The sequence below is a fragment of the Vombatus ursinus genome, unplaced genomic scaffold (assembly GCF_900497805.2).
Source record: "Vombatus ursinus unplaced genomic scaffold, bare-nosed wombat genome assembly UNPS02014818.1, whole genome shotgun sequence".
Taxonomy (NCBI): Eukaryota; Metazoa; Chordata; class Mammalia; order Diprotodontia; family Vombatidae; genus Vombatus; species Vombatus ursinus.
In genome coordinates, this window is record NW_020954596.1 from 57,103,686 (window position 1) to 57,128,687 (window position 25,002).

The 25,002-nt window shown below is 37.1% G+C and overlaps 1 protein-coding gene and 1 pseudogene across 11 annotated transcripts in view; both read right to left on the reverse strand.

Annotated features, from left to right (window-relative positions):
* FRYL (FRY like transcription coactivator) overlaps positions 1-25,002 on the reverse strand; it is a 290,501-nt gene that overhangs the window by 9,821 nt on the left and 255,678 nt on the right. For 8 of the 11 annotated variants that reach the window (XM_027835975.1, XM_027835979.1, XM_027835976.1 and 5 more), the window contains 8 exons: positions 24,611-24,685; positions 24,180-24,356; positions 21,552-21,755; positions 19,390-19,566; positions 14,445-14,695; positions 12,752-12,959; positions 5,130-5,279; positions 2,798-2,896 (listed from right to left, as the gene is read on the reverse strand). In XM_027835975.1, the coding sequence (XP_027691776.1) occupies positions 2,798-2,896; positions 5,130-5,279; positions 12,752-12,959; positions 14,445-14,695; positions 19,390-19,566; positions 21,552-21,755; positions 24,180-24,356; positions 24,611-24,685 (1,341 nt within the window). The remainder of the gene's footprint in view (positions 1-2,797; positions 2,897-5,129; positions 5,280-12,751; positions 12,960-14,444; positions 14,696-19,389; positions 19,567-21,551; positions 21,756-24,179; positions 24,357-24,610; positions 24,686-25,002) is intronic. The other 3 variants (XM_027835982.1, XM_027835981.1, XM_027835977.1) reach the window with 1 other exon arrangement.
* LOC114023369 lies at positions 7,557-8,264 on the reverse strand (annotated as a pseudogene).

Below are 25,002 nucleotides of genomic sequence, written 5' to 3' on the forward strand. Positions count from 1 at the left end.
ATGCAATGTATGTCTGACAATACATACGTTGTATTCTCATTACACTGATTATTGGTGTTTTCTCCCCTCCTCCCCTACTGGTCCCAGGCCCTGCCATGTCACCCTCACAAAAGTAGGAGACAATTTTAGTCTGGCAGATACCAGTGAAGGATTCAGCTAAGCCCTGGTGAAACTGGCTTTGTGACCATGGGCAGGGGCAGGTCACTTAAGCTTTCTGGTGGTTTATTTCTGTATCTGTTAAATGAAGGGGTTGAACTACATGATCTCAGAGTTCCTCTCCCTGCTCTAAATGTATGAATCAATACAAGAAAAGCTTCTGCACTATGGGCACTGAGGGGAATGTGTAAAACAAACAGCTGGGTGTTGGCTTACAAAGTCAACTCACTAAATCTCTAGCTATATTATACGCCAGAATGACAGAGAGTACTCTGTAGTGCGCTCAAGATTTCAATCAAGTTTGTTTACTCAACACGTTTCATAATCATGTTGATGTCTGCTAAAAAAAAAAGAAAAAAAAAGTACTCATAATTACAGCTTCCAACAGGTGAAGTATCCCAGAGCCTCAAGTGTCCAGAAACCAAGCAGCTTTATACCATAATATAGCATTATTATAATATAGCATAATAAAACTATAAAAAAAAAAATTCAAGTCAAATAGAGAAGGAACACATCCCAAAGGAAAACTCAGATTGAGCCCTCGATTCTAGGCTCAGCTGTAGCACTGAAGCTCTTGTACATCGCCAGGGCTCCTATACTAATTTTAATGTCCTCAAAGAAAAGGCAAATTATACTGCCAATTTATAGAATCTGAGTTGGAAGGGGCCTCAGAGTCCATCTAGTACAACTTATCCCTGAACAAATGTCTCAAAATAATATCCTCTTTCCTATATTTCTACATTTGACTTATTAGTCTAGAGCAGGGCTTCTTAAATTTTTTCTACTCACGACCTTTAATTTAAGAAGCTCTGGAGACCTCCAATGACCTAGGTCAGGGGTGGGAAACTCCAGGCCTCGAGGCCACATGTGGCCCCCTAGGTCCTCAAGTGTGGCCCTTTGACTGACTCAGTCAAAGCCACAGGTTTCCCACCCCTGACCATGGTCATTGCAAAGATCTTCCTGCCTTTTCATTTCATTCTGTAGACAGCTTGCACAAATACCATTTTCATCACAACTCTTACCTTTCCAGGAATATTCCACAATAATCTAAGTCTTGAGGATTCCCATATTAGCCTTCCAGCCACCTACCTTTTCAATAAACTCCAGTGGCTCCTAGAACCTGGAGGATTAGATATAAATCCTCTGTTTGGCATTTAAGCCCTTCATTTCTGAACCCTTCTTCCCTTTCCAGTCTTCTTATACCTTTCTTTCTTCCACAATCTCTACAATCCAATGACATTGGCCTTAGAGCTGCTCTTTGCACAAGACATTCCTCCTCCTGATTCAGTGCATTTTTACTGGCTGTTTCCTATGCCTGGCATTCTCTCTCTTCTCCTCTTCTCAAGCTTCCTTCAAGTTCCAGCTAAAATGTCACCTTCTATAAGACAACTTTCCTGATTCCACTGAATGCTAAGTGCTTTCCTTCTGAGATTATCTTCAATTTACCCTATGTTGTTTATGAGTAACTGTTTGCACACTGTCACCCCCATTATATCATAAGCTCTTTGAGGGAAGGTCTGGTTTTGACTTTCTTTTTATTCCTAGTGCTTAGAATGGTGCCTGGCACAGAATAGTTGCTTAATAAATGCTTGTTGTCGTTGTTGTCCACTTGTAGCCAAGACCTCTCATATACGCTATCTGCCCCTCTTAGAATGGGCATGATTTCCCTTTTCTATTTGTAACAGCAGTGCAAAGCATAGTATTATATTTTTCCATTCATTCATGGTAGGTATAAGCAAGCTATCATATGTTTTCAGTATTGACTGGTGTTCAAGAAATGGCTTAAGGGTCTAAACCTCATTGAGGAAGGATATGGTTAGAAAAGGATGGAAGTTAGTCATGTGTTTCAAGAAAAGGGTAACAGCTAGCCTGATGCCCCACTAACATCTTCAGATGTTAATAAGACCTAGAAGAAAGTCTCTGGCACATGAGGTGAAACATCTCTGAGAAGAACATGGACAAAAATTAACATAGAATCAGGAAGCATATGGATTGTGATCTCCATTGATGGAGAGATTACCCGCATTGGTGAGATCATAGGAGTCGCTGAACTGCTGAAGATGGCAGGAGTCAGTAATCTATAGTATCAGTCTTTATATTAGCCACACATACATACCAAAGGGAAGGGCTCATGGTCTAGGAGTACCACTATTATTGAGAATGTCATTTTCTTAAAATTCTATAATGCACATTCCCTCCTTTAATCAAATGAAATAATATTTGTAAAGCATTTAGCACAAGGCCTGGTGTGTACACACTATATAAATGCTTATTCTCTTCTCCTTTCCTTTTAAGGAGTTAACTACCCCAATTTCAGTTGTATAACTACCTACTTAGTTGGTCTATTCTGCAGAAATTATAGCTTTAAGAAGTATATGTCAGTAGTATTCAACTACTATGAAGACCTAGCCTAGAGAGACCTAGGAGACCTAGCTGCTCCATTACAAAATCTCAAGTGTCCCCCCCAGTGTACCCAACTAGATAGGAAGAAGGAGTTGTGTTTGAAAGCAGTAAAGACTCAAGAGATTAGAGTCTAAATCTAACATCCCAGGTATTTTACTCCCCCTTAAAATTTATGGCCAAAGGCAAATCAGCAACTATCCTTTCTATTAAAGAAAATACGCTCTTTGAAATGACTCACCTGTTCAGCTGCTTCTCTTTTGGCATTATACGTATCCAGATGTTCTTGCAATTCTAACACGCTGAACTTTAGTGTTTCTAGCAAACCACATGACATCAACTGTAAAAACAAAAAGATTTTTTGAATGGTTTGCCAATTTGGTAATGATCACAAAATTAAAAATTTGTAGCTGAAGGCGTATCAGGATTACCTCTGCTTACCCAAGGGATGCATGTCCTAGAGTTATTGAGCTCATTTTTCTCTTTCGAGTAGGAATGGCCTTACACTTAAATGGAGCAGCTGAAGGTCCATTTAAGTTTCTTTAGGAAGGCTAAGAAAGCCAGAATACTCCCCCAAGATACCCAATACCCACTAACTGAATCCAGAAATATGCTGGTGTCACTCAGGTATTACGAGGCATTCTTCATTCATTTATTATTTTTACATCTAGACAATAATTTATTTAGCAAGGCATGTGGTTGCAGAAACAAATCGGGTCTAAGACTCTCCGTCAGTGCAATGACCCACAGGCTTGTGGCATTTTAGCTTTTATATGATTTTTACATAGTGCACAAGGGGGACAGGACTATATCAGCCAAGCTGCAACAGGTTTAGGGTATGAGCTGATTTCTCTTCAGTGGGGGATTTTACAGAAAACATTTGAAGGAAACAACTCAAAAACATCAGTGTTGAGAGGCAGAACTTATAGTCACAAAAGGAGTCCCTTTGTTCTAACATTAACCCCATTTGACCTAGGACTCAAAGAGCCTGCTGATTTGCCAGTTACATAGAGAAAATTTGATCCAGGCTGAGATATTGAAGGTAGGAGTAATCTACTCACACAGACATTAGAGGGGAGTAGTTGGCCAGTGTAAAGGAAAGGAAGGAGCACCAAGTAAGAATCTGAACAAAAATATAAATCTCAGGACACAAAGCAGGAGGCAGAGTATGGTACCACCAAACCCCCGCCCCCCCCCCCCCCCGCCCCGAGCCAAGCAAGTCACATGGTCAAGTCCCATGAGGAGAAAGATTGAGTACTGACATGAGACAATGAGTACTGGAGTCTGTGTAGGGAGGTTTAGAAATCCCCAGATCTGTTGATACATGAGCAATAAGATTGGTTAATCATAGTGCAGGCGATCCCCTCAGAGGCAGTAATGAGATGGAGCACCATGTGGTTCTGCAGGATGTCCTGAGTAAGGGACTCAACCTCAATCTGGACACTAGAAAGGGCTGAGCTCTTGCTAGCTTCTCAATTTCCATTGATAGGTTTTAGATAGCCTGTTCCTTGGGAAGAATGTCTAAGAATAGAAGAACAGCCCGTAAGAATTTAATCTCATCTCCATGTTCAAGCACAGGGTTTTGGAGTTCCCATTTCTGGTGGTGCCAACAACTCCCTAAGGTGCACATAGAAATGTATGGTTAAAAATGGAAACTGGGGGCATCAGATACTCAATGCCACAGGAGCCAAACCATGTTGGTAGAAGGTAAGTGAAGGTGTGGTCATCACAGACGAAGAACCGTCAACCAAACTAAGAGGTCTAGGGTTTGGAGTGGGAAGGGAGGTATGGGAGAACTGAGTTTTTGCTGCATTGTCATAACCTGTGAAAGTGAGATTGACAAAATAGGTGCCTTGAAGGGAGACATTTATTCTTATTGTGAATGACCCGAATAGAGTTTAGACACAGGGGATGGCAACACAGGATGAGAATGCTAGGTACCTAATTGGGGGTGGGGACTGAGAATAATGTATAAAAGGGAATGCAGGACAGCAAAAGAAAAATTCTGCCTAGGGTTTGCCCTAGCCTACCTACTTATTTTCCCAAAGTACTGAGAGAAAGGTCTATGGAAGACCATTTTAGATTATGCACTGTGCTGTAGTAGAATGAGCACTGGTCTGGGAGTCAAAAAACCTGGGTGGTATACTTTAACTTTGCTGCTAACTAGCTGTGCGACTCTGGACTTAATACTACCTACTTACATTCTAATAGTATAAAATAAAAAATAAAATGATTCCCTGTCTTCAAGGAGCTTTGGGAAACAATATAGACATGACATATATACAAAATATTTATAAAGTAAATACAAGGTAACTTGGGGAAGCAAGCATTAGTAGTTGGGGTAATCTGGATAGGCCTCATGGATGGGTTAGGCCAACAAATCTAAAAATGGCAAGACAAGATTATATATACATATATATACATACATACATACACACACACACACACACATATATATGTATACACACACACATCCCTTTTTTTTTCATTGTAAGGCATTTTTAGCTTTCTAAGATTTTTCATTACATGAAGACTTTTAACCCCTTGTATTGGGCCCATATGTGACAATTTACCGTTTCAGCATCCACAAATACTGTTGGGCATTCTGAACACATCATCATTACTTCCAATGAACTTTTAAACTTTGTTCCAATTCGCTGGAGACTCTCTCCAAGAAAACTGACTGAATCATTTGTTATAGCCCCAAATTTTCTTTGAATGGTCTAGAATAAAACACACAAGAGAAAACTATTTATAAACACAGTACACATACAAGTATCTTTCCATCTATATCTTTAATTTTACTAAAAATTAAACTTTTTAATTTAAAAATTAAACTTTAAAGCTTTCAAAACTCCATTTCAAAAAACAAATAACATCAAAGAAGTAAACTAAACATACATGCTTGTCTATCAGGCCAACCCTGGATTTAGTCCTGAAGAATCAAGAATCCCCAAGATAAAACACATGACAAGGGATTACCCAGTCTCTGCTTAAAGAAGTCTAATAACCCATTACCTCTTCAAGCAGCTTATTTCACTTTTGGCTATCTATAATGTAATAGCCCATTAAAAATGAAAAAATACAAAGATACTTAAGAACATGGAAAGACAAACAATAATGAAATGAAGGAATCTTTAACTGGGGTCCACAGGTAGATTTTATGGGGTCTATGACCTTGGATAGGAAAAAAAAATAAGATTTTCTTTTCACTACCCTTTGATTTCCTTTGTAATCCTATATATTTTGTTGTTCAATCATTTGGTAATGTCCAACTCTTCGTGAACCCATGGACCATAACATGCTAGGCCCTTCTACCCTCCATTATCTCCTGAAGTCTGTCCAAGTTCACGTTTGTTACTCCCATGACACTATCCATCTAGTGTAACCTCTGCCATCCCCTTCAATCTTTCCCAACATCAGGGTCTTTTCCAATGAATCCCAGTCTTCTTATTATGTGGCCAAAATATTTAAGCTTCAGCTTCAGTATCTGACCTTCCAGTGAATAGCCTGAACTACTTTATTTAAGTATTAACTGATTGGATGTCTTTGCTGTCCAAAGTTCTCTCAGAAGTTTTCTCCAGCAGCACAATTTGAAAGCCTAAATTCTGCAGCTCTCAGCTTTCCTTACAATCCAACTCTCACAGCCATACATTGCTACTGGAAAAACCATGCCTTTGACTATATGGACCTTTGTTGGCAAAGTGATGTCCCTGCTTTTTACTATGCTGTCCAGATTTGCTATAGCTTTCCTTTCAAGGAAAATGCCTTTTTTTTTTAAAGTAGAACATATGGTTTTATTCAGACCACCACCTTTTGTTTTAAAAGAGTAACTGAAAATCAAGGTAGTGGAACAATGGAACTTTTTCCATTTGATAATTTTTATGCTTTTTTTCTTAAAGCCCATTATATATATAGCTACCAAGTGGGAAGTAAATCTTCAAAATGTACATTTTCCTTTAGAGAAGTTTCAGAACTAAAGATTTGATTTACATGAAAAGCTGTAGAGAAAGTAGTTGAAAAGTCCATTCACAAAACTTTTACTCCACTTACATCAACTTAATGCACACGTTCTTAACAATTATGCTTGGATTATTTGTGAAAATTTCGTAAGACATTAAACAAAGCTAGCCATCATCTCCAGTTATTTCCCTGTTATCCTATTTTTACAGCACATGTTAGTCAAGTATAAAAAAAATCACAAAAGCAAACAACCTAAAAAAAAAAAAGGAAATACATAGGTTTTTTGTTTTACTGCTCTGCTTGATACACAGTGACTTCATGAGTATCAAGCAATTCATTTCTACTGCATCTTTATTTGTACATTTGTTCTTAGGTTGCCTAAACCATTTAAATACAAATGAGTGTAGCAAAAATAATGAAAGTGAACAGCAGGGAACTTTACAAATAAAGGAATGTGAACTGTTTCTACCCTTCTCCAGCGTAAATTGACTGGGTTAAAACTTTGTCTTAAGGAAAACTTTTGCAACTGCAATCATACAGGTGTACACATTGAGACTGTGTATTCCACAGATACACTTGGAATGACATATAATATCTATGGGACATCTGTTTCTACCAGAGCCATGAGTGCTCCAACCCTAAAGGATCCACAATAACTACATCTGTGGTTGGAACCAATTATCCCTTTATCCCCCTACCATGATGGACCAGTATGCAGGCAGTTTTCTTTGCTTAGACATGGAAACTGTTTTAACATTGGCCTTGTGAAATCACACCAAACGTACTATGCCAAACATGTAAAACATGTATAAAAACTCCATATCCCCATATTGGCCACCTCAGATGAAAACAGATAACTCCCCAAATGTTAAATGGCTTTACTCCCCTAATATTAAACATAAAAACCACAAGGGAAATATAGAAGTAACATAAACCTGTCTTAAATCATAAACTAAAACTATTTGTGGGACAGCATGGATGACAGATGGTCTATTGTGTAAATTTTAGAATGAGGCAGACAAAAGTTGGAAGGTTGGTTAATTCTTCCCTCCTCCTGCTTCAGCTTCATCTCCTTGGGTGTCCGATGTCCACAATGTCAAGTTGTCTCTCAGTAACTGCATTATTAGTGTGCTATCTTTGTATGATTCTTCATTTAATGGCTTCATCAAAAGCTGTATTTGCGAGGGAACAGGCTTTCTCTGTAGAGTTCAGGATCTCATAATAGAACACAGAGAAGTTCAAGGTCAGACCCAATCTTATAGGATGCACTGGTTGCATCTCCTTTTTGCTGATTTCAAATGCTTTTTGATATGCCTGTTGTGATTAATCCATTATTTCTTTCTTGTCATCACCAGCAGCAACCTCAGCCAAATAATGGTAGTAATCTCCTTTCATTTTCAAATAGAAAACTTTGCTTTCTGCTTGTGAAGCACTAGGAATCAAGAACTTTTCCAATAGAGACAGTACATCATTGCAGATATCACTTAGTTTGGTTTCAATTTTCTCTCTTATTCTCGGGCCATCTGCTGTTTTTTCTCAGCACCTTCTATCTTTTGCCCAATACTTAAAACAATCCTCCAAGATGACCTTCAGGCCCCTATGACATTTTTGTAAGCAACAGAGAGAAGATTCCTCCCCTCACTGGATAATTCAGCTCCTTGCTCAGTTACAGACTTCATGCAGGCTGCCATGTCATCATATCGCTCAGCCAATTTGCCCTTCTGTACCAGCTCAATTTTATCCATGACATGAATATTCTGTGCCCAGAGTGAGTGGCAGTGGCGGACAGACAGAGGAGGGGGAAGGTTCAGCGGTCTCTGGGTGGCGGGAGTGGCCGGAACATGCATCTCTTAATTTCATGACTGCAGTTGCTGTCTGCAGTGATCTTTGAGGCCAAGAATATACAATCTGACACTGCTTCCATTTCTTCTCCCTCTATTTGCCAGAAGTGATGGCACCAGTTATCAAGATCTTACTTTTTTGTTTGTTAAGCTTCAAACCAGCTTTTACAATCTCCTCTTTCACCCTCATCAACAGGCTTCTTAATTTTTCATTTAAAACACTATTCTGAAAAGGGGTTCACAGACTTCGCCAGAATGACTGCTGAAAGAGTCAATGACATAAAATAATGATAAGAGCCCCTAAACTAGAAAAACAATGTGTGTGTATATATACACACACTATGACAATATAAAAGTGACAAAACATTATGAACATACAGGTAGTAAGAAGACAATCAGAGACTGGAAGGTGACAAAATGGATAACTGAAAATGAGTCAGTAAAGAGAAAAAAGAATAAAAGTGTCAAGTCGTGAGCTAACAAATACCCTTCAAAGGAGTGTGGGTTAGGCATGCTCATACTGCTATTCACAAATATACATTAAAAGAAATGAAACTTTCTAAAGTTGAAGAAGGCCACTCAGGGAGAATAATATGACCGTATCACACGTTAGAAAGTGGCACTACCAGTGACTCAGATAACCTGACTTTTTAAACAGGTATCTGGACTATCTCCCTTCTTCATCTCTGTCTCAAGGCCCTTCAAAACATAGCTTAGCTATTATTTCTTACATGAAACTTTCCTGAATCCCCAAATCTTTAGTGCTCTCTCTGAAATCATTGTTATTTAATTCATGTATATGCTTTATTCCCCCAACAGATTATAGTCTCCTTGAAGGTGATAAATGCTTTATTTTTCTTTTTGTATTAACCACTGCCTAGCAAACACTGTACTGTTAGATGCTCTGGTGAATTATAAAATAAATACATCCATTCTTTGCTATACAAACAAGATCTGCCTCATGACAATTGTCTAGAAGGTAAAAAATATGCATAATGAAAACTCTGTTTCAATTCATTTAAATGGGAAAAACTGTGGTGTACTCCTAGATCCCAACTCTCTCCCTCTCTCTCAGTCACTTTTTTCTTTTTTTCCCCCCTACTTAACAGTATTTTATTTTTTCCAATTACACGTAAAGCTAGTTTTCAACATTCACTTTTATAAGATTTTGATGTCCACATTTTTTCTCTTCCCTCCCTTCACACCCCCTCCCCAAGACAGTAAGCAATCTGATATAGGTTATATACATACAATCATATTAAATATATTTCCATATTAGATATGTTGTAAAAGAAGAATCAGAACAAAAGGGAAAAACCAGGAGAAAGAAAAAAACAAAAAACAAAAAAAGTGAAAATAGTATGCTTAGATCTGCATTCAGACTCCATAGTTCCTTCTCTGGATGTAGATAGCATTTTCCATCCTGAGTCATTTGGAATTGTCTTGGATCATTGTACTGCTGAGAAGAACTAAGTCTATCACAGTTGATCATTGCACAGTGTTGCTATTACTGTGTACAATGTTCTCCTGGTTCTGCTCAATTCACTTAGCATCAGTTCATGTAGGTTTTTTCCAGGTTTTTCTGAAGTCAGCCTGCTCATCATCTCTTATAGCACAACAGTATTCCATTACATTCATATACCACAACTTGTTCAGCTATTCCTTAACTGATGGCCAGTCACTCTTTTTTCACTCAAATACACAAATGCTTGTTAAATTCATAATGCTTAATGAAAGGAGAAAAAAAATGATATATGCATAAAGAGATGGAAAGAGGATGGAAACAGAGTCAATCTTCTGCTAAACACTGTGGAAATAAGAGTAATGCAGAGGATGGTAAACCCTCATTATGATATGTCTCATTCTGAGACTCGATACAAAAACACAAAGTAAAAATGAACAAATGATAAGTCTCAGTGGAGACTTGTCGCTCAGGTCTTGGGGGAATAGAGGCACACTCTTTTATTTCTGATGCACACCAGAAGTTTCTCTTTTACACTGTATTCTTCCATGTATGACTGTCTCTCAGGCCCCTTCTGTATAGGAGTTTATTTTATTTTTTTAATTAATTTATTTTGATTTATCAACAATCACTTCCATATGCTTTTGAGTTTAAAATTTTTCTCCCCCTCCCTCCCCAACATGGCGCATAATCTGATATTTTCACTTTAGTGATGTTGTAAGTAAGAATTAGAACCAATAGGAGGAACCAAAACTCAACAGAAGGAAAAAAAATAGCAAATAGTATGCTTTGATCTGCATTCAAACTCCATAATTCTTTCTTTGGATGTGAATAGTATTTTTCATCACGAGGCCTTTGGAGATGTCTTATATCCTTGTATTGCTGTAGGAATTTGTTTATAATGGTGAAAAGTATTCAGTATATAGTGAAAAACAGTCATAGTAGAATAGGTATATTATATTAATAAATCATAATAATAATACTACAATAGGTATACATTTTACTGTAGTGCCTTAAGGCAAAAATCTGTAAAGTGAGTGTCCTATTATAGTGAAAGATGGGTATATGTGACAATCCCTGCCATCAAGGATATTATAACCTAACTAGAGACACTGAAGAGAGCTAAACAATACAAAGCAACGTGGAGAAATGTTAAACAAGCAGTATAAATAATATATACTTTAAGGAGTTCAAAGGAGGGAATGGGCTCAAGTGATTTACAAAGGCCAAATGAAGAAACTGGTAGCAGGAATTTTGGTGAGCCTTGAAGACTGGGCAAGATTTAAATATGTCAAGATACTATTAGGAGACACCCTGTTTTCCAGAGCTAAGGCCCAACAAGAAAGCTGTGCCTTGAGCTTGGCGTAACAACAATTTCCTGTGCTTTTAACAGCCAAGTGAACCAAATCTGGTTCCCTGCTGCTGCTCGAGCCAAAAGTCCCAGCTATGTTAACCTTGGTTCTAAGCCCTGGTGAACAACCACAAGGCTCAACTACCCTAATGATTTGGATGTTTATCTAAGACCCAAGAATACTTGTCTTTGTGATCCAGCCATTTTTAGTTGTCATGCTTAAAAACCCTATCTCAGGGGGCAGCTGGGTGGCACAGTGGATAGGGCACCAGCACTGAAGTCAGAAGGACCCGAGTTCAAATCTGGCCTCAGACCAAACACTTGACATTTACTAGGTGTGTGACTCTGGGCAAATCACTTAACCCCAACTGCCTAAAAATTAAAAAAAAAAAACAAAAACAAAATCCTATCTCTGCTGCTTAGGAAGGAGGAATTCTCTAGCAAGCTGTTTCCCTCACTTTGAAATTAAACTTCTGTTTGATTCCTGACTCTCCTGTTTCTAGCTTGCTTTGTTCAGCTCTGCTCATCCATAGATTAAAGGCCAGTTCAGTTGGGCTAACAGATAGGTAAAAGTGGAAAGGGCACTGGATAAACAAAGGCAAAGATACAGGTACTCCATTGTTAAGCATTTATTTACATGCTTATTTAAATTATATGCTGATATTTCCATATGAATTAATCATCACCCTAATTCAATAATAATAATGAGTCTTCTAATAGTAATATCTTGTATTTAGATAGTGCTTTATGGTTTATTGGAGGCAGGTAGGTGATTCAGTGGATACAGTGCTGGTCTGGAGTCAGGAAGACCTGAATTCAAACCTCAGACACTTGAACTGTATGACCCTAGGCAAGTTACTTAACCTCTCTGCCTTAATCCACTGGAGAAGGAAATAACAAACCATTCCAGTATCCTTGCCAAGAACACCCCATGGACAAAGAGTCAGATACAACTGAACAACTTACGGTTTATAAAGTGCTTTTCACCCTGGAAGCTAAGTAATATCATTACTAAGCTTCCCAAAGGTGAGGCAGACAACCAGGGTCCCACAGCAACTAAGAGACTGAGCATTGCTGAACTGACTCAGCAGATCTGCGATCCCTGACATCAGTAGTACTGTGTTTACTTAGCACAGTCAAGGGTATTTAATACATAAATAAATTTAGGATTAAGGCAGTAAGTAACATATTATAATTTCACTTTGGTGACCTTAGGATCAAAGAAGAAATAAAAGACGGGGGCATGTGGGCAGAGTTCTGCTAAGATTCCTAGATGGAGATGAGGAGGCTGTATATTTCAGGTTTGGAGAACTGCCTGAATGAATACATGGGATGCTGAGTTTGGGGATGGGCTTGGCTAGAGTGTGACAGTAAGGCTGGAATCATGTGGCTGTGGGTGTGCTGCAAGTGCTCAGAGGCATGACCCAGTTCCTGCGGTTGGAAGATTATAAGAGAAGAAGAAATATCCAGAAAAATCAGTATTATTATTCAAGAGAAGATGATCTCAGGAGACGAACTAAATAACAAAAAGTATGACAACAGTAAGGGAGAACTTTGGAAACCCCAAACTTCACTGACCTGAAACAGCCTGGAGAACACATGGAAAGTGAAGACAGCGCAGGACCCATCTGTGTCAGAAAGCATTTGGTTGACATGACAACGCCAGGCTTCTTCTTCATCATCATATGCTACTGGCTGAAAAGCTGCTATTATGGCAGAAAGAAATGGTGATGGTGGCGGGGATGTCTGCATTTCTGGAAAGCCATCCTGTTCTTCCTCATCTTGGCTGTTAACATAAATATTAACAAGTTAATCAAAATGCTTTATAAAAAAATAATCCACACTGCAAATACCACTGACTAGGGCCAGCAATCAACCAGCACCAAATTTACATACATATTCACTACGACACACACTAATTTCCTAACTGGAACTATACTATCCAGCTGATTAGTTCTTGGGTTCCTAATATATTGCTCAAATTTATCTTCCTAATTCCTACTTTTCTCATCCCTGAGAACTACAATTAGCACCTCAGGCACAGACCTCTACCTATCCCTTTACTCGTTTTCTGGGCCCATGTCACCACTGTCTGACCACATCTATTTTAACTGAAATCAATTTCAAATTTATTTTATTAAAAGTATCCTATAACTAAATATATTACCAGTATTTATTATTGCCAATTGGGTACTGTACTGTGCTAGCTGAAACATACAAAACAAATATGAGAAGTGGTTATCAGGAAGAGTTTAAATCTTCTCAGGAAGATAATGTACAAACAATTCTAGGAGAAAATAAGACAGTTTATAATAAAATATTTAAATTTATTAATTCAAACTCTAAGATCCATAGGATTTCATAGAACAGAGAAATCAGTGTAGATTAAAGCATTTGGGAAAAATTTTTTTTGAAGAGGTAGGATCTCAGCTGATTATGGAAATATTAATGTGGTAGCTGACTAACATCAACATCTAAATATTTATAATATATAAAAATAAGTTAGAATAGCTAACATTTACTAACATTTTAAAGTTTGCAAAGCATCTTAAATACATTTTCTATCCTGATCCTCATAAGAGCCACAGGAGATAGGTTGTATAGGTATTATTATCTTCATTTTATAGATTAACAAACAAAGCCTTAGAGGGTTATGACTGGCTCATAGATTCCAAGTTTTTAAGAGTCAGATGCAAAATCTGAATCCAGGTCTTCCTGGTTTCAGGTCTAACACTCTGTTCATCAAACCAAAGTTATATATATATATGTATATATATATATACTAAGTACCAGACATAATATTTATCAACATTTACCATAAGAACCCCAAATATGCTTTGAAGACGGTTTTGAAATCCTTAGATTTTTGCTGTTCCTAAGCAAAGATATGAAAATATTGGTAAATAAATACCGCACTATAAAATAATACACTCTTTTTTTTTTTTTTTGGCAAGGCAATTGGGGTTAAGTGATTTGCCCAGAGTTACACAGCTAGTATGTGTCAAGTGTCTGGTCAGACTGGATTTGAACCCAGGTCATCCTGACTCCAGGACCAGTGCTCTATCCACTGTGCCACCTAGATGCCCCCAAAATACTACACTCTTAAAAAAATGTTAGCTTATAGGAAAACATATGTTGAAGAAACTTCAAGAGAATTAAGTAGATGAAAAAGCAGGAAAGTTTTCTAAGAAATGAGAAAATACAAAATGCCACTGTTACAAATACCTGTTCTCGTACTTATAAATTATATCATAACAGAGTTGATTCTCACCTAGACAAACCTGAGAAGTCAGCTTCTTCTTCTTCACATCTTTCATCCAGCTCTTTCAAAGCAAGGGTAACATCCTCTTCACACACTGATTCAGGATAGCTTTCAAGGATTGGGGGCTCTGGGATTTCAGTTTCTTCCAATTCAAGAATTTCTTGACACATGAGAGATTCTTGCTGTTCTTGCATAACATAGGACCCTTCGTCTTCAAAAGCCATGTTAACATGTTCATCTTTCAATAATGAACTTCCATCCTGTAAGCAAGTAAAGTTTTCATTACTTTTCAAGAATTTTAATAAAGCAAATTCATTATAATATTCATGTCCAATCCAACCAACAATCATTTATTAAGTGCCTACTGTGTTATAAGACATTGTGTGTGGCCCTGCTGATAGATAATGAAAATCAGTGTCTGCCCTCGAGGATTTCTCCTTTTTCTAGATGGAATTTAGAATGACATTGCTGCCAGCCCACTTCTCTTTTGATAGTTATTTCTTTATTCACACAATTTTATTGTGGGTATCTTTAAATACAAGTAATCTTTAGTTATATTTCAATTCTATATCACTGGTGCTAATTGAGGGATCACTAGTTCAATCACTAAAACTCTTTTCATCTGCATTTCCTTACTGTAAAATCTGAGTGTTGAACAAGATTCCCTTCCAACATTGTAGAAAACTGTGAAGTACTATTGACGTGATTTCAAAATGTACTTGTAACCTTGTAGCAACAGAAATACTATGTCTTCTGATATTCCACGGCTTTGATTACAATTTGAAAGCAGAGGTTCTTTTGCCATTTTCAGGCTTATAATAACTTTCAGCATATATGATTAATAGTTTCTAGTCATCGGAACTGTTTTGAAATTCCCTTTAAATGCCCCAAAGGAAAAATGTTAGCATGTAAGACATTTAAAAATTAATTTAACTGAAAGTTGATTTATCTAATAAGATGAATACTAAAGCGCAAATATAGTTCAGATGACAAACCCATAAAAGTTAACATCTAGTATAAAATGTACTCAAACTTGTCTCTTCCAAAATTTAATGACATGACTTTAATACAGTATAGTTACATAGCCCCAAAGGGAAAACAGTATGCTACCATTAATAAAGTATGATAAGAACTAACATTTATATAGCACTTTAAGGCTTACTAAACATTTTGCATATATTACCTCATTTGTACTTCAAAATGATCCAATAAGATACTACTGGTCTAAGTGGCATTACTATTTGCCAAGAAGGTATTTCAACTTCATATTAAACATTTTGAACTGAATTTCCTTAGGCATTTCAAATTCAGCATGTTCAAAACTTAATTTAGTATCTTTACTTCCAAACCTACTCTGCCTTCAAACTTCTCCCTTTTTTTCAAGGCCAGCAGCATTCTTTCAATCACCTAGGTTTGTCACTTATTTCAGTGTTATCTTTGACTCCTCATTTTTCTTTTACTCACAAATCTAATTCATCTCTCATTCTCTTTCTTTCCTGCAGTCTTTGATGAAGAGGTGACCCCTTCCTTCACCAGAGCCAGTCCCTCTAGACGTACTTTTGATTCTACTCCTTCCCATCTCTCCAGCACAACTGCCTGCACAATTATCTCCCACCTTTAATTTTCAATCTTTCCTCATCAACTCACTCCCTTCCTTTTCACTACCTATCAGAAAGAACAGAATATACTTTAATAGGTAGTTTACTTATATTTAGGATGTAACAAATTTTTTTCCTCAATTAAATAAGATATTATTTTCATTATTCATTCGAATATTACAGTCACTGTTGCTTCTAGTCAACCAGACTTTTGTAAGGCCTTAATAGAAATTGGTTATAGCACTCTAAAAACCAATTTAAAAAAGTATTTTAATCAATTAAGAAACCTCAGTGTCTATGTTACCTGTAACATGTTACGAACATGTTACAGTTTGTTTCACTGTGATCTAACCTCTGGGCACGAGTTTCCTCATCTACAAAATGAATGGACTAGACTCAATTTTCTATCACCTTCCTTTTCTCATTTTGCAAATGGAATCTTCTATTAAGTGCTATATTTTAAAAACTATTTATAGCAAGAGTTAAAAAACCTCAACGGGAAAACAGCATAAAGGCAATGTTCTAAAAGTCTACGAAGTTGGAGATATTTTTCTACAGTAGTATAACTTCTGAGCCTCCAAATGAAATAATATTGGCTTCTGCTCTGTAGCATGCAATTTACCTTTTTTTTCTCTTTCAGTCAAAAATTACAGAGATACCGAGTGTAAGACATACCATTTTCAAGATTATTTCACTATACTCCTCCTTCATGCACTCTGTAGTCCAGCCAAATTTTCCTACTCACTGCTCCTCAAATTCAGCATTGCATCTCCCACTGATATGCCTTTTACAAGCTGTCTCCCCCACAGCTGGAATTTACTATCTCTTCACATCTACCTTTTAGAACTCTTAATTTCCTCCAAGTCAATAAATATTTTTTAAGTTCCAATTATGTGCCAGGCACTGCATTAAGTGCTGGGAATACAAAGAAAGGCAATATTTGTCTGCCTTTCCCTTTTTTGGGGAGTATTATGTAGAGATTATTCCCCCCAAAAGACAAAATGCTAATCTATAGTAGCTATGGTAACATATACTATTAACTGGAATATCAGATTAATTTTTTTTTTAGTCCAGACCTATGATTCCACTGGTATAGTGAACACTCAGTGAGAAGACTCCCTCTACCAATGCAGATCAGTAACTCTTCTGAAACTTAGAGAGGCCTAGGGTACAGAGGAGTTAGGCAAGTCTCCCATGATCTCATAGCAAGTATGTGCCAGAGACAGGACTTCAGGTAAGGGCATCTCAACTCTCTATCCGGATGATGATCTATTATGCCACTACTTCTCAAATCAAAGTTAATCTGATTCTTTAAACACTTATAACACAACTGTGACAGATAAGAGTTTACTTTTGCTGTTTAGTTTAGCAATTACTGGAAGGAATATGAGCTTTCCACTAAGTAGACACTCTTGATTACTTTTTGACTCTATACGATCTACTTTATGAAGACCTATTCAGTATTTTTATTAGACATGTTTATGCATAAAATTATTTTTCCATTTCAGTGGAAAGATATATATATGTGTGTATGTGTATGTGTGTGTGTGTGTGTGTATACATATATACACATATATATAAAGCTTTTGTCCCAGTTAAGAGATAGTGAGGGCATAAGGTCATAGGGGTAGGGGATAGAGTCATGATTTTATTGGTACAGGAAAACTGCTGGTGAGCCAACTTTCTCCACTATGGCAGGTCAGCACCTTCTCTGCTTGGAGCACTGAAAGGGAAATTATTTGTCCCACATCACCTGGCTAGGAAGTATCAGAGGCAGGACGTGGACCTGGATAGTCTCAGCTTCAAAGTCAGCTCCCTACCACTATGGTATGCTGCCTCTTCTTTCAGAGGCAAAGGACCTATAATGTTTTTAAAAAGTAATACAAGTATAATGAAACTTAACCAGAGAAGAAGAAAGTAGAGGGAAAAAAAGCTTACATTTTGGTGAGTTCTGCTTTCCTTTCCTTCACAGTATTACATTTCCTTATTAGCATTTATTAACTAAACAAGCCCAAATAATGAGAGTATAGACATTGAATTTATTTGCTCAAATAAAACTCATCTCAGACATTTCCTGATCTCTCTCTTGGTTATACTACTTGGGGACTTCTCTGACTGACTTCTCCCTCATGCCCCAGGAAGTTCATTATGAAATAATCTCATCATCCCGTAAGATCTCTAACAACCTTAATGCTCCAATCTCAGCACTACCTTTTGCCTGTCTGAGTGGGGACCATGAACGCCAAACTTCAGTTTGAGGAGAATTCAGCTGAATCTCCTCATTTCTCACCTGGCTACACTACTTGGAGACTTTTCTGGCTTCTCCACTACCACAACAATCTCCCCTTCCTCCCACTCCTCATCAGTTTCCTTGTTTCCTTTTGTGTTTTATCTTCTCGCATTAGATTGTAAGCTCCTACAGGGCCGGGATTGTCTCTGTCTCTCTCTGTATTTGTATCCCCAGCACTTATTAAAAAGTCTGGCACATAGTAGGTGCATCTTTGCCAAAGATGGGTCATGTGTAAAGAACTTGAGAACAACATTACTCAATAAACTGGAGTAAGAACTTTAAGTTCTATGTCCCAAATAACATACTTAATGAGAAGAAAATTTACCATGGTATTGTTTTGGTAACACCCGAGAAAAAACGCAATTTTCTAATATTAGCAATGCTTTTGCAAATTTACTACACTGAAACCTATAATTGGATCAAGAGTCATTTAAAATTTCACCTTTATGTTCATTTTCCCCTAAGAAGAATAAAAAAGCTACAGTAACTGTATTTTAAAAATTAATCATCTACAAAAGTCAAAAAAGCAGCTAAGATACTCACATCTTTTTGTTCAGTCATTAGCTTGAAATCTGGCTTACTCCTCATAGGCCTTTCCAAAAAACATAATACTAGGGTTCCAAGGTCCTTTTTAAAGTTTTTGATTGCACCAACTGCTAACACAGCTGGCCTGAGGTTTTAATCTCAATCACAGCACCAATCAATAAACCCAAACACAAAGCAAAAAAGGAACAAAGCAGTATTTTCAAAGAAAATAAAGTGCCATAGAAAGATGATCACCATCTCCAGAAAAGCATTTAATACATTAACTTAATGTTACTCTGCACTACAAAATGCTTATTGAAAACACTTGCAATTATTTTTAACCTGTGGGTTGTTTCCTGAAACACAGCAACTCTCAATTTTGAGAAGATGTTAACAAAAAATACAATTTAAGACATTCCCACAGGTTAGAAATACTGAAGACAAATTAAATAATAGTGTAATAGATGAAAATTCTTTGGAAAGAAAAGAGAGTAGTGAGAAAGTGCTAAGGAGAGCCCTGATCAGCCATGCGCCAGCCCACCTGTCTCCCCACCTCAGGCAGCTGGCTGTTAACATTATCTAGAGAAGCCTCCACACTCGGGCTGTCAGCTCTGATCTGAAGCACTTCTTCTATGGTGACACTGCTAGCTGAATCTCGGCACTGAAGAAGGGAGTCTTGGTTGTCTGGCACTTCATCTAGAGCCGATTCATTGTTTAACTAAGAGGACAAGAAAAAGCAAAACAGTATATAAATTTAGGAGTCGATGATAGTTCCAAAGATTGTAGGAAATCAAGTTTACAATGTAAAACATTGTGTTGCTTGGGTTAAAATACCTGTTTCAGCAATTTCTTGATTTTTTTCCTGTTTTCATTTCAAAAACAACCATGATGGGTATCAGTAACATACTCATTAAAGTATCAGTGGAACCAAAATAGTCATGAATATAAGTAAAACCTAATCAATGCAAATACTTTTTTAAAAAAATGGACGTTTAGCTTCATTAGTAAAGGGAACTCCTGGTGAGGAACAACCTCCTTCATCAGTACAGACTGGCACCTTCACTTCCACTTCAGAGCCTCAGATCACTGCATGGGACACAGAGGGGTAAAATGACTTTCCCCATGTCCCACTGCTAGTAAATGTTAGAGGCAGGAATTGAATCCAGGTCTTTCTGACTCTGGGGTTACTTCTCAATCTCGGATACCAAAGTGCCTCTCATGCTAATACTATTACAGTGAAAACAGCTGTACCTCTGACACTTAAGTTTTTCATTACTCATCTCTTTATGCCCATGTCTGTCTCACATACCTCAACTAGACCAGAAACCCTATGAAGCCTTAGGACTTGGCTTCGTAGAGCTTTGAATCTCTCCCGCATAGCCCTGTCCCTCCAAGACCAGCTGTCGTGAAGTATCCTTGATTCTTCTAGCTCAGAGGTCCTTAACTTTTCTTGTGTCATGAACCCACCTGTAAAGCCTATGGATCCCCTTCTCAAAATAATATTTTAAACCAAATGAAGGAAATGTTAAATTCCAGTTAAGAGTGTAGTGAAAATAAAGATGTCATATTTTTTTTCCCTCGTTCATGTTCACAGTTATCTCTGTTTAAGAACTCCTGCTCTAGAGGGATGTGATCTTTCCTTCCTTATACCATAGTCTTTTGATGTTTTTCACCTGCTATTATGTCAATTCTGTATTACGGTTATTTATGAATGTGGAGTATGCCCCTGTTAGCTTGTAAGCTCCAAGAGTGCAGATACTAATTGTTATTCAATTGTTATTGCCCTCAGGGATCTACACATAATAGACGCTTAATGAATATTTGTTGAATTTTTTACATTTCCTCTTTTTGGTTTCTGTCCAGAGCTCTGGCCAATAAGGTCATTTTGTTTCAGTTTCTGTCATCTACTGTAAGTTATCTTTCTTGGTTTTACATCATCAGAAAATGTGGCAGTCAGGGCTACTAGCAAGCTCTTTATCCTTGAGTGCCATGACTGAAGGAAGAAATGATATTTATTTTGCACTTTCAGGTTTGTGATGTATTATGGAAACAGGATCTTACTTAAGTCTCCTGACTTCATGAGATGTTATTATCCTCACTTTACAGAAGTCTCTGAGAGAATAAATGCATTGGCCAGGGTCCCAAAGGTAACAAGTGTCAGCATGATCAGCAGCAGGGTTCTCACCAGAAGGTTGTGGATTTTATCTACTATACCCCTGCTATCACTGGATGAATGAGAATGGAAAAAAGATGGAAAAACAGAGAGGGAATGCAAAGGGGTAGGGTGCAGGGGTGGGGTGAGGGGTACATGACTAACCCATTGCTGTTACTAAAAAGAATTACTTGAAACTCCCATATGACATTGATGGTGATGAGTAGTTTCACCATAATATCCCATAGCTGACTGGACTTTAATAAAATCAAGTGAAGCTTATATACTAAGAAAAGAGGTCAGTTTCCACCTTTGAAGAAAAGAAAAACTAAATGAAAGCACAGGCTGATAAATGTAAAGGTGGAATGAATTGTAGGTCATCTAAGCTGGCTTACAGATAAGGAAGCTGAGGCCTAGAGGTTCACTGATGACCCAAGGTCACAAAGGAAGTAGCAGAGTCAAGGACTGAACCCAGGGCCACTAACTCCAAATCCACCACTCTTTCCATTCACCATGCTGCTTCTCCATCATTTGGCAAGGTCTAGACTTACCATTTGGGAGCGAGAGAGGATTTGGCTTGCTGTCAGGGCTGCTTCCTCTTCTGAGGACTCATCGGTATCTTCCTGATTGGTCAAGTTGAGGCTGGGTGTGCTGCCAGAGTACTGACATTCCTGAAGGGAGGGCGTGTCCCCTTTGTCAATGCTGTCAAGTGAGCGCCGACGGACTCCCCAGTTGAAATTGTCCATACTTTCACCCTGTAAGACAAGATAATTAGTTACTTTATAACCACTTTTGAAAATATAATAATTGGAAAACATGTAACAAGTAGAAATATCACCATAAACATCATAAACAGAGTTTCAATCAGCCCTTTAATTTTTAAAAAATGTCATCATATTGTTAAATGTTTGCATTTAACTGGATCAAAACATGGTTGATAACCTATAATTAACTTTAGACAATGTAAAATTATCTGAACTTTCTATGCGTTATGACTTGGGACTAGCTAATTCTAATGTCTAAGCCATATATCTGCGCTAAAACACAAACATAAAGAGACTATGAAAGTACAGACAGACACACTTCACAGATGACAACAGATTAACCAGCCCCTACACCAGGCTGCAACTTACCTGTAGCTCCTGGTTAGCAAAAAGGAAAACACACATAATTAGAAAAACGAAGACAAACATTTAAAAACAGTCTCTAACTTGGGGGAAATTATTTACGATTTGCCAATGGTAAAAGACTGATTCAAGCTCTGGATTAAGCTTTGTTCAGAACACCAGCATGGCCAGCCAAACTTCTCTCTTTATGTGCAATATAGTATGGAAAAGTCAGAGACAAACACTTGAAACAACATTTCTGTTTGGCTAAACATATAGAACAAATTGGTCAATGAATTTTTATAATTCTAATTTCACACAGACCTACTACTTTGTGAGGAAATATTAAAATGACTTAAAACTGTTCACAGTCAAAAACAACACACAGGGTTCACATTTTAACGCTGTAGAAAGGCTATGCCTGATTTTTTGAAGTCATTTCCTATGTCCATTTAAACATTTAATAATCAAGATCACAATCATCAATAGATAATCTATTCCTATTTCCAAAAGGTCAGAAGAAAATGTAGGAATTAAAATTCTTACAATTTCTCTAAAGCCTTGTAACGACAAATTACACCTCTAATAATATTATATACTACAATAATTATGACATGATAATAATTGTTAAAAATATATATTTCAAGATTTATAAAGTAGGTATAAAAGTTGCATTCTTCATAATTATTCGAAGTACAGGCATATCCTACCGAACATCGTTAATTGGTTCAGTGAAAACACAATGATAGATGAACTGATGTCTGAGGAGACAGTTCATTAGGCACAGTGTGACAAATGGTTATCAGCTGAACGACATGGATTACAGTAAGGTGTTGTGACTGTTTCTATTGTATTAATGTTATATCAAAGTGCCCCAGGTCTGGGCCTCTTTATGAGGAATGTGCTTATATTTTCTTAAAGCCTCAGATAAAAGCACTTATTTCAGACAGGTCAATTCATGTTTTGGAAGCCATTTAGAAATTTGGTTTACTGCTCAAGAGCAAATTTTTGAAGAAAAATGATGTAACTGTAACTCAGAAATGCAATAAACTTCTTAATCTCTCTGAAGTCTTTCTGAACTCCTGTTAAAAAAGATAATTGTTGCATTTAAAGTCCAAAAAGGAATTCTCATTCTCTAGAGATTCTTCAATAGGAAAAAAAAATTATTTTATCACTTAAGGTATTGTTTGTTAGGGGACAGACTGATGAAAATCTAGTTAATGAATCTTTTGTTTATATAAATCCTCACATTTGATCAAATATTATTAAGTGGAAAAAAAAACTACAAAGGAACGGAGGGATTAGTAATAGTGATGGGAGAAGGCAACAGCTTGATCCATTCAGCCCAGCTCATAGTTTATTGCCTTACAATAGGAAGTGCTAGTTGGATTTCTCATGCTGGGTAATACACTATTTAATAAATAAAACTTCTGAGGATATAGAAGGCTTTATAGCTAAAGCATCTTAAAGGAAAAGGCTTCTTGGACAAATACAATTTGAAATTTCAGGGGAGATGGCAAGATGATAATAAAGAAAGAAACTGGGAATGTTGTAGGGAATAATGGTTTGGCACTGAGAAGTTCAAGAGGACTGGGCAGAAAAATGACCATGGGGACATCTTTAAATATTATTTTTAAAACAATATATCATGTTGCCAGTAATTAAAATCATGTTATTTTCCTCTTCTGCTGAGCAAGAATTTAAATAACTTATGACAGTTACTTAAACGCATATATAAATTACTTTTGAATAATGAATTATTTGTGTGGGGGTTTTTTTGTCTATATTTTCAGTGATCTTGGAGCTTAGAAGGTTAACATAGAAAATTTTTAATTTTAAAAATAAATTTCAATGCTTAAAATGTCTATTAATATTTAAATATCTGTTTCTCCATTTTGAAGCTTACTGTGGGTAATGCTTAAAATCACATGAGAAGCTTCTAATTCAATTTTTATTGTTTATGAATAATAAACTGGCCTCACAATGAACTTGTACGAAGGATGAAACAGGTACATTCTTAGTTCTCAGAAAAATTTGATTTTAAGTATGCTACCATTTACAAGAGATGCTTACCTCTGCATCTTCCAGCTCCACATCTAAAAAGTCAAAATCCTTAAAAACTCCAAATTGCTGTTCGCTGCTGTTGTCCTCCACAACCACTTCCTCCTCCTGAATTATTTCCTCTGTTGCAGAAATAAGACTAGTTTGTTGGTCTCCAACCTCCAAATCCTCATTAGAAGAAAACACAACCTGTAGAGATAAGAACAGAACAATACTGTGGATCAGAGCACAAAGACATCCTACTCTAAATGGATAATGTCTTAAAAGGCATAATTTTTTTAACATAATTTCTTAGTTGGCCACAAGCAATGTTATAAGGAATAACAGACATTTCCTCTCAGATTTAATGTAGTGGTAGTTAGTACATGAAAACGATGGGAAAGAACAATTTGTTTTTTTTGTGTGTGGATTATATGCTCCTTCAATATCTACTAAGAACTCACCGATGGATTCTTTGGGAGACCAGACTCTGGACCACAGAGGGATAGCACATTCATTAGCTTCTCTCTTGTTCTTCTCTAGGACACAAAAGTAGCATTCGGTGTCAAAAGATGATACATTTTAACAAAAAATATAGCACAAATGCAATATAGTAGAAAGAATATGAACTGAATCCCAACTCTGTGACTTTTTATCAGGCCAGTCACTTAGCCTTACCATTCTACACTTAAGATCTTACTGCCTCCCCCTGAAGTTCTCAGGTCTTACTATCAGCCTTGCTTTTAAGTCATTCCCTAGGCACTGTCATCTTGAGTAACTTTAGGACCACTGTGCCTTGCCATTTGCCTCAACACTCAACATTTAGAGCTATTCAGACTTCTCATAGACTCTACAG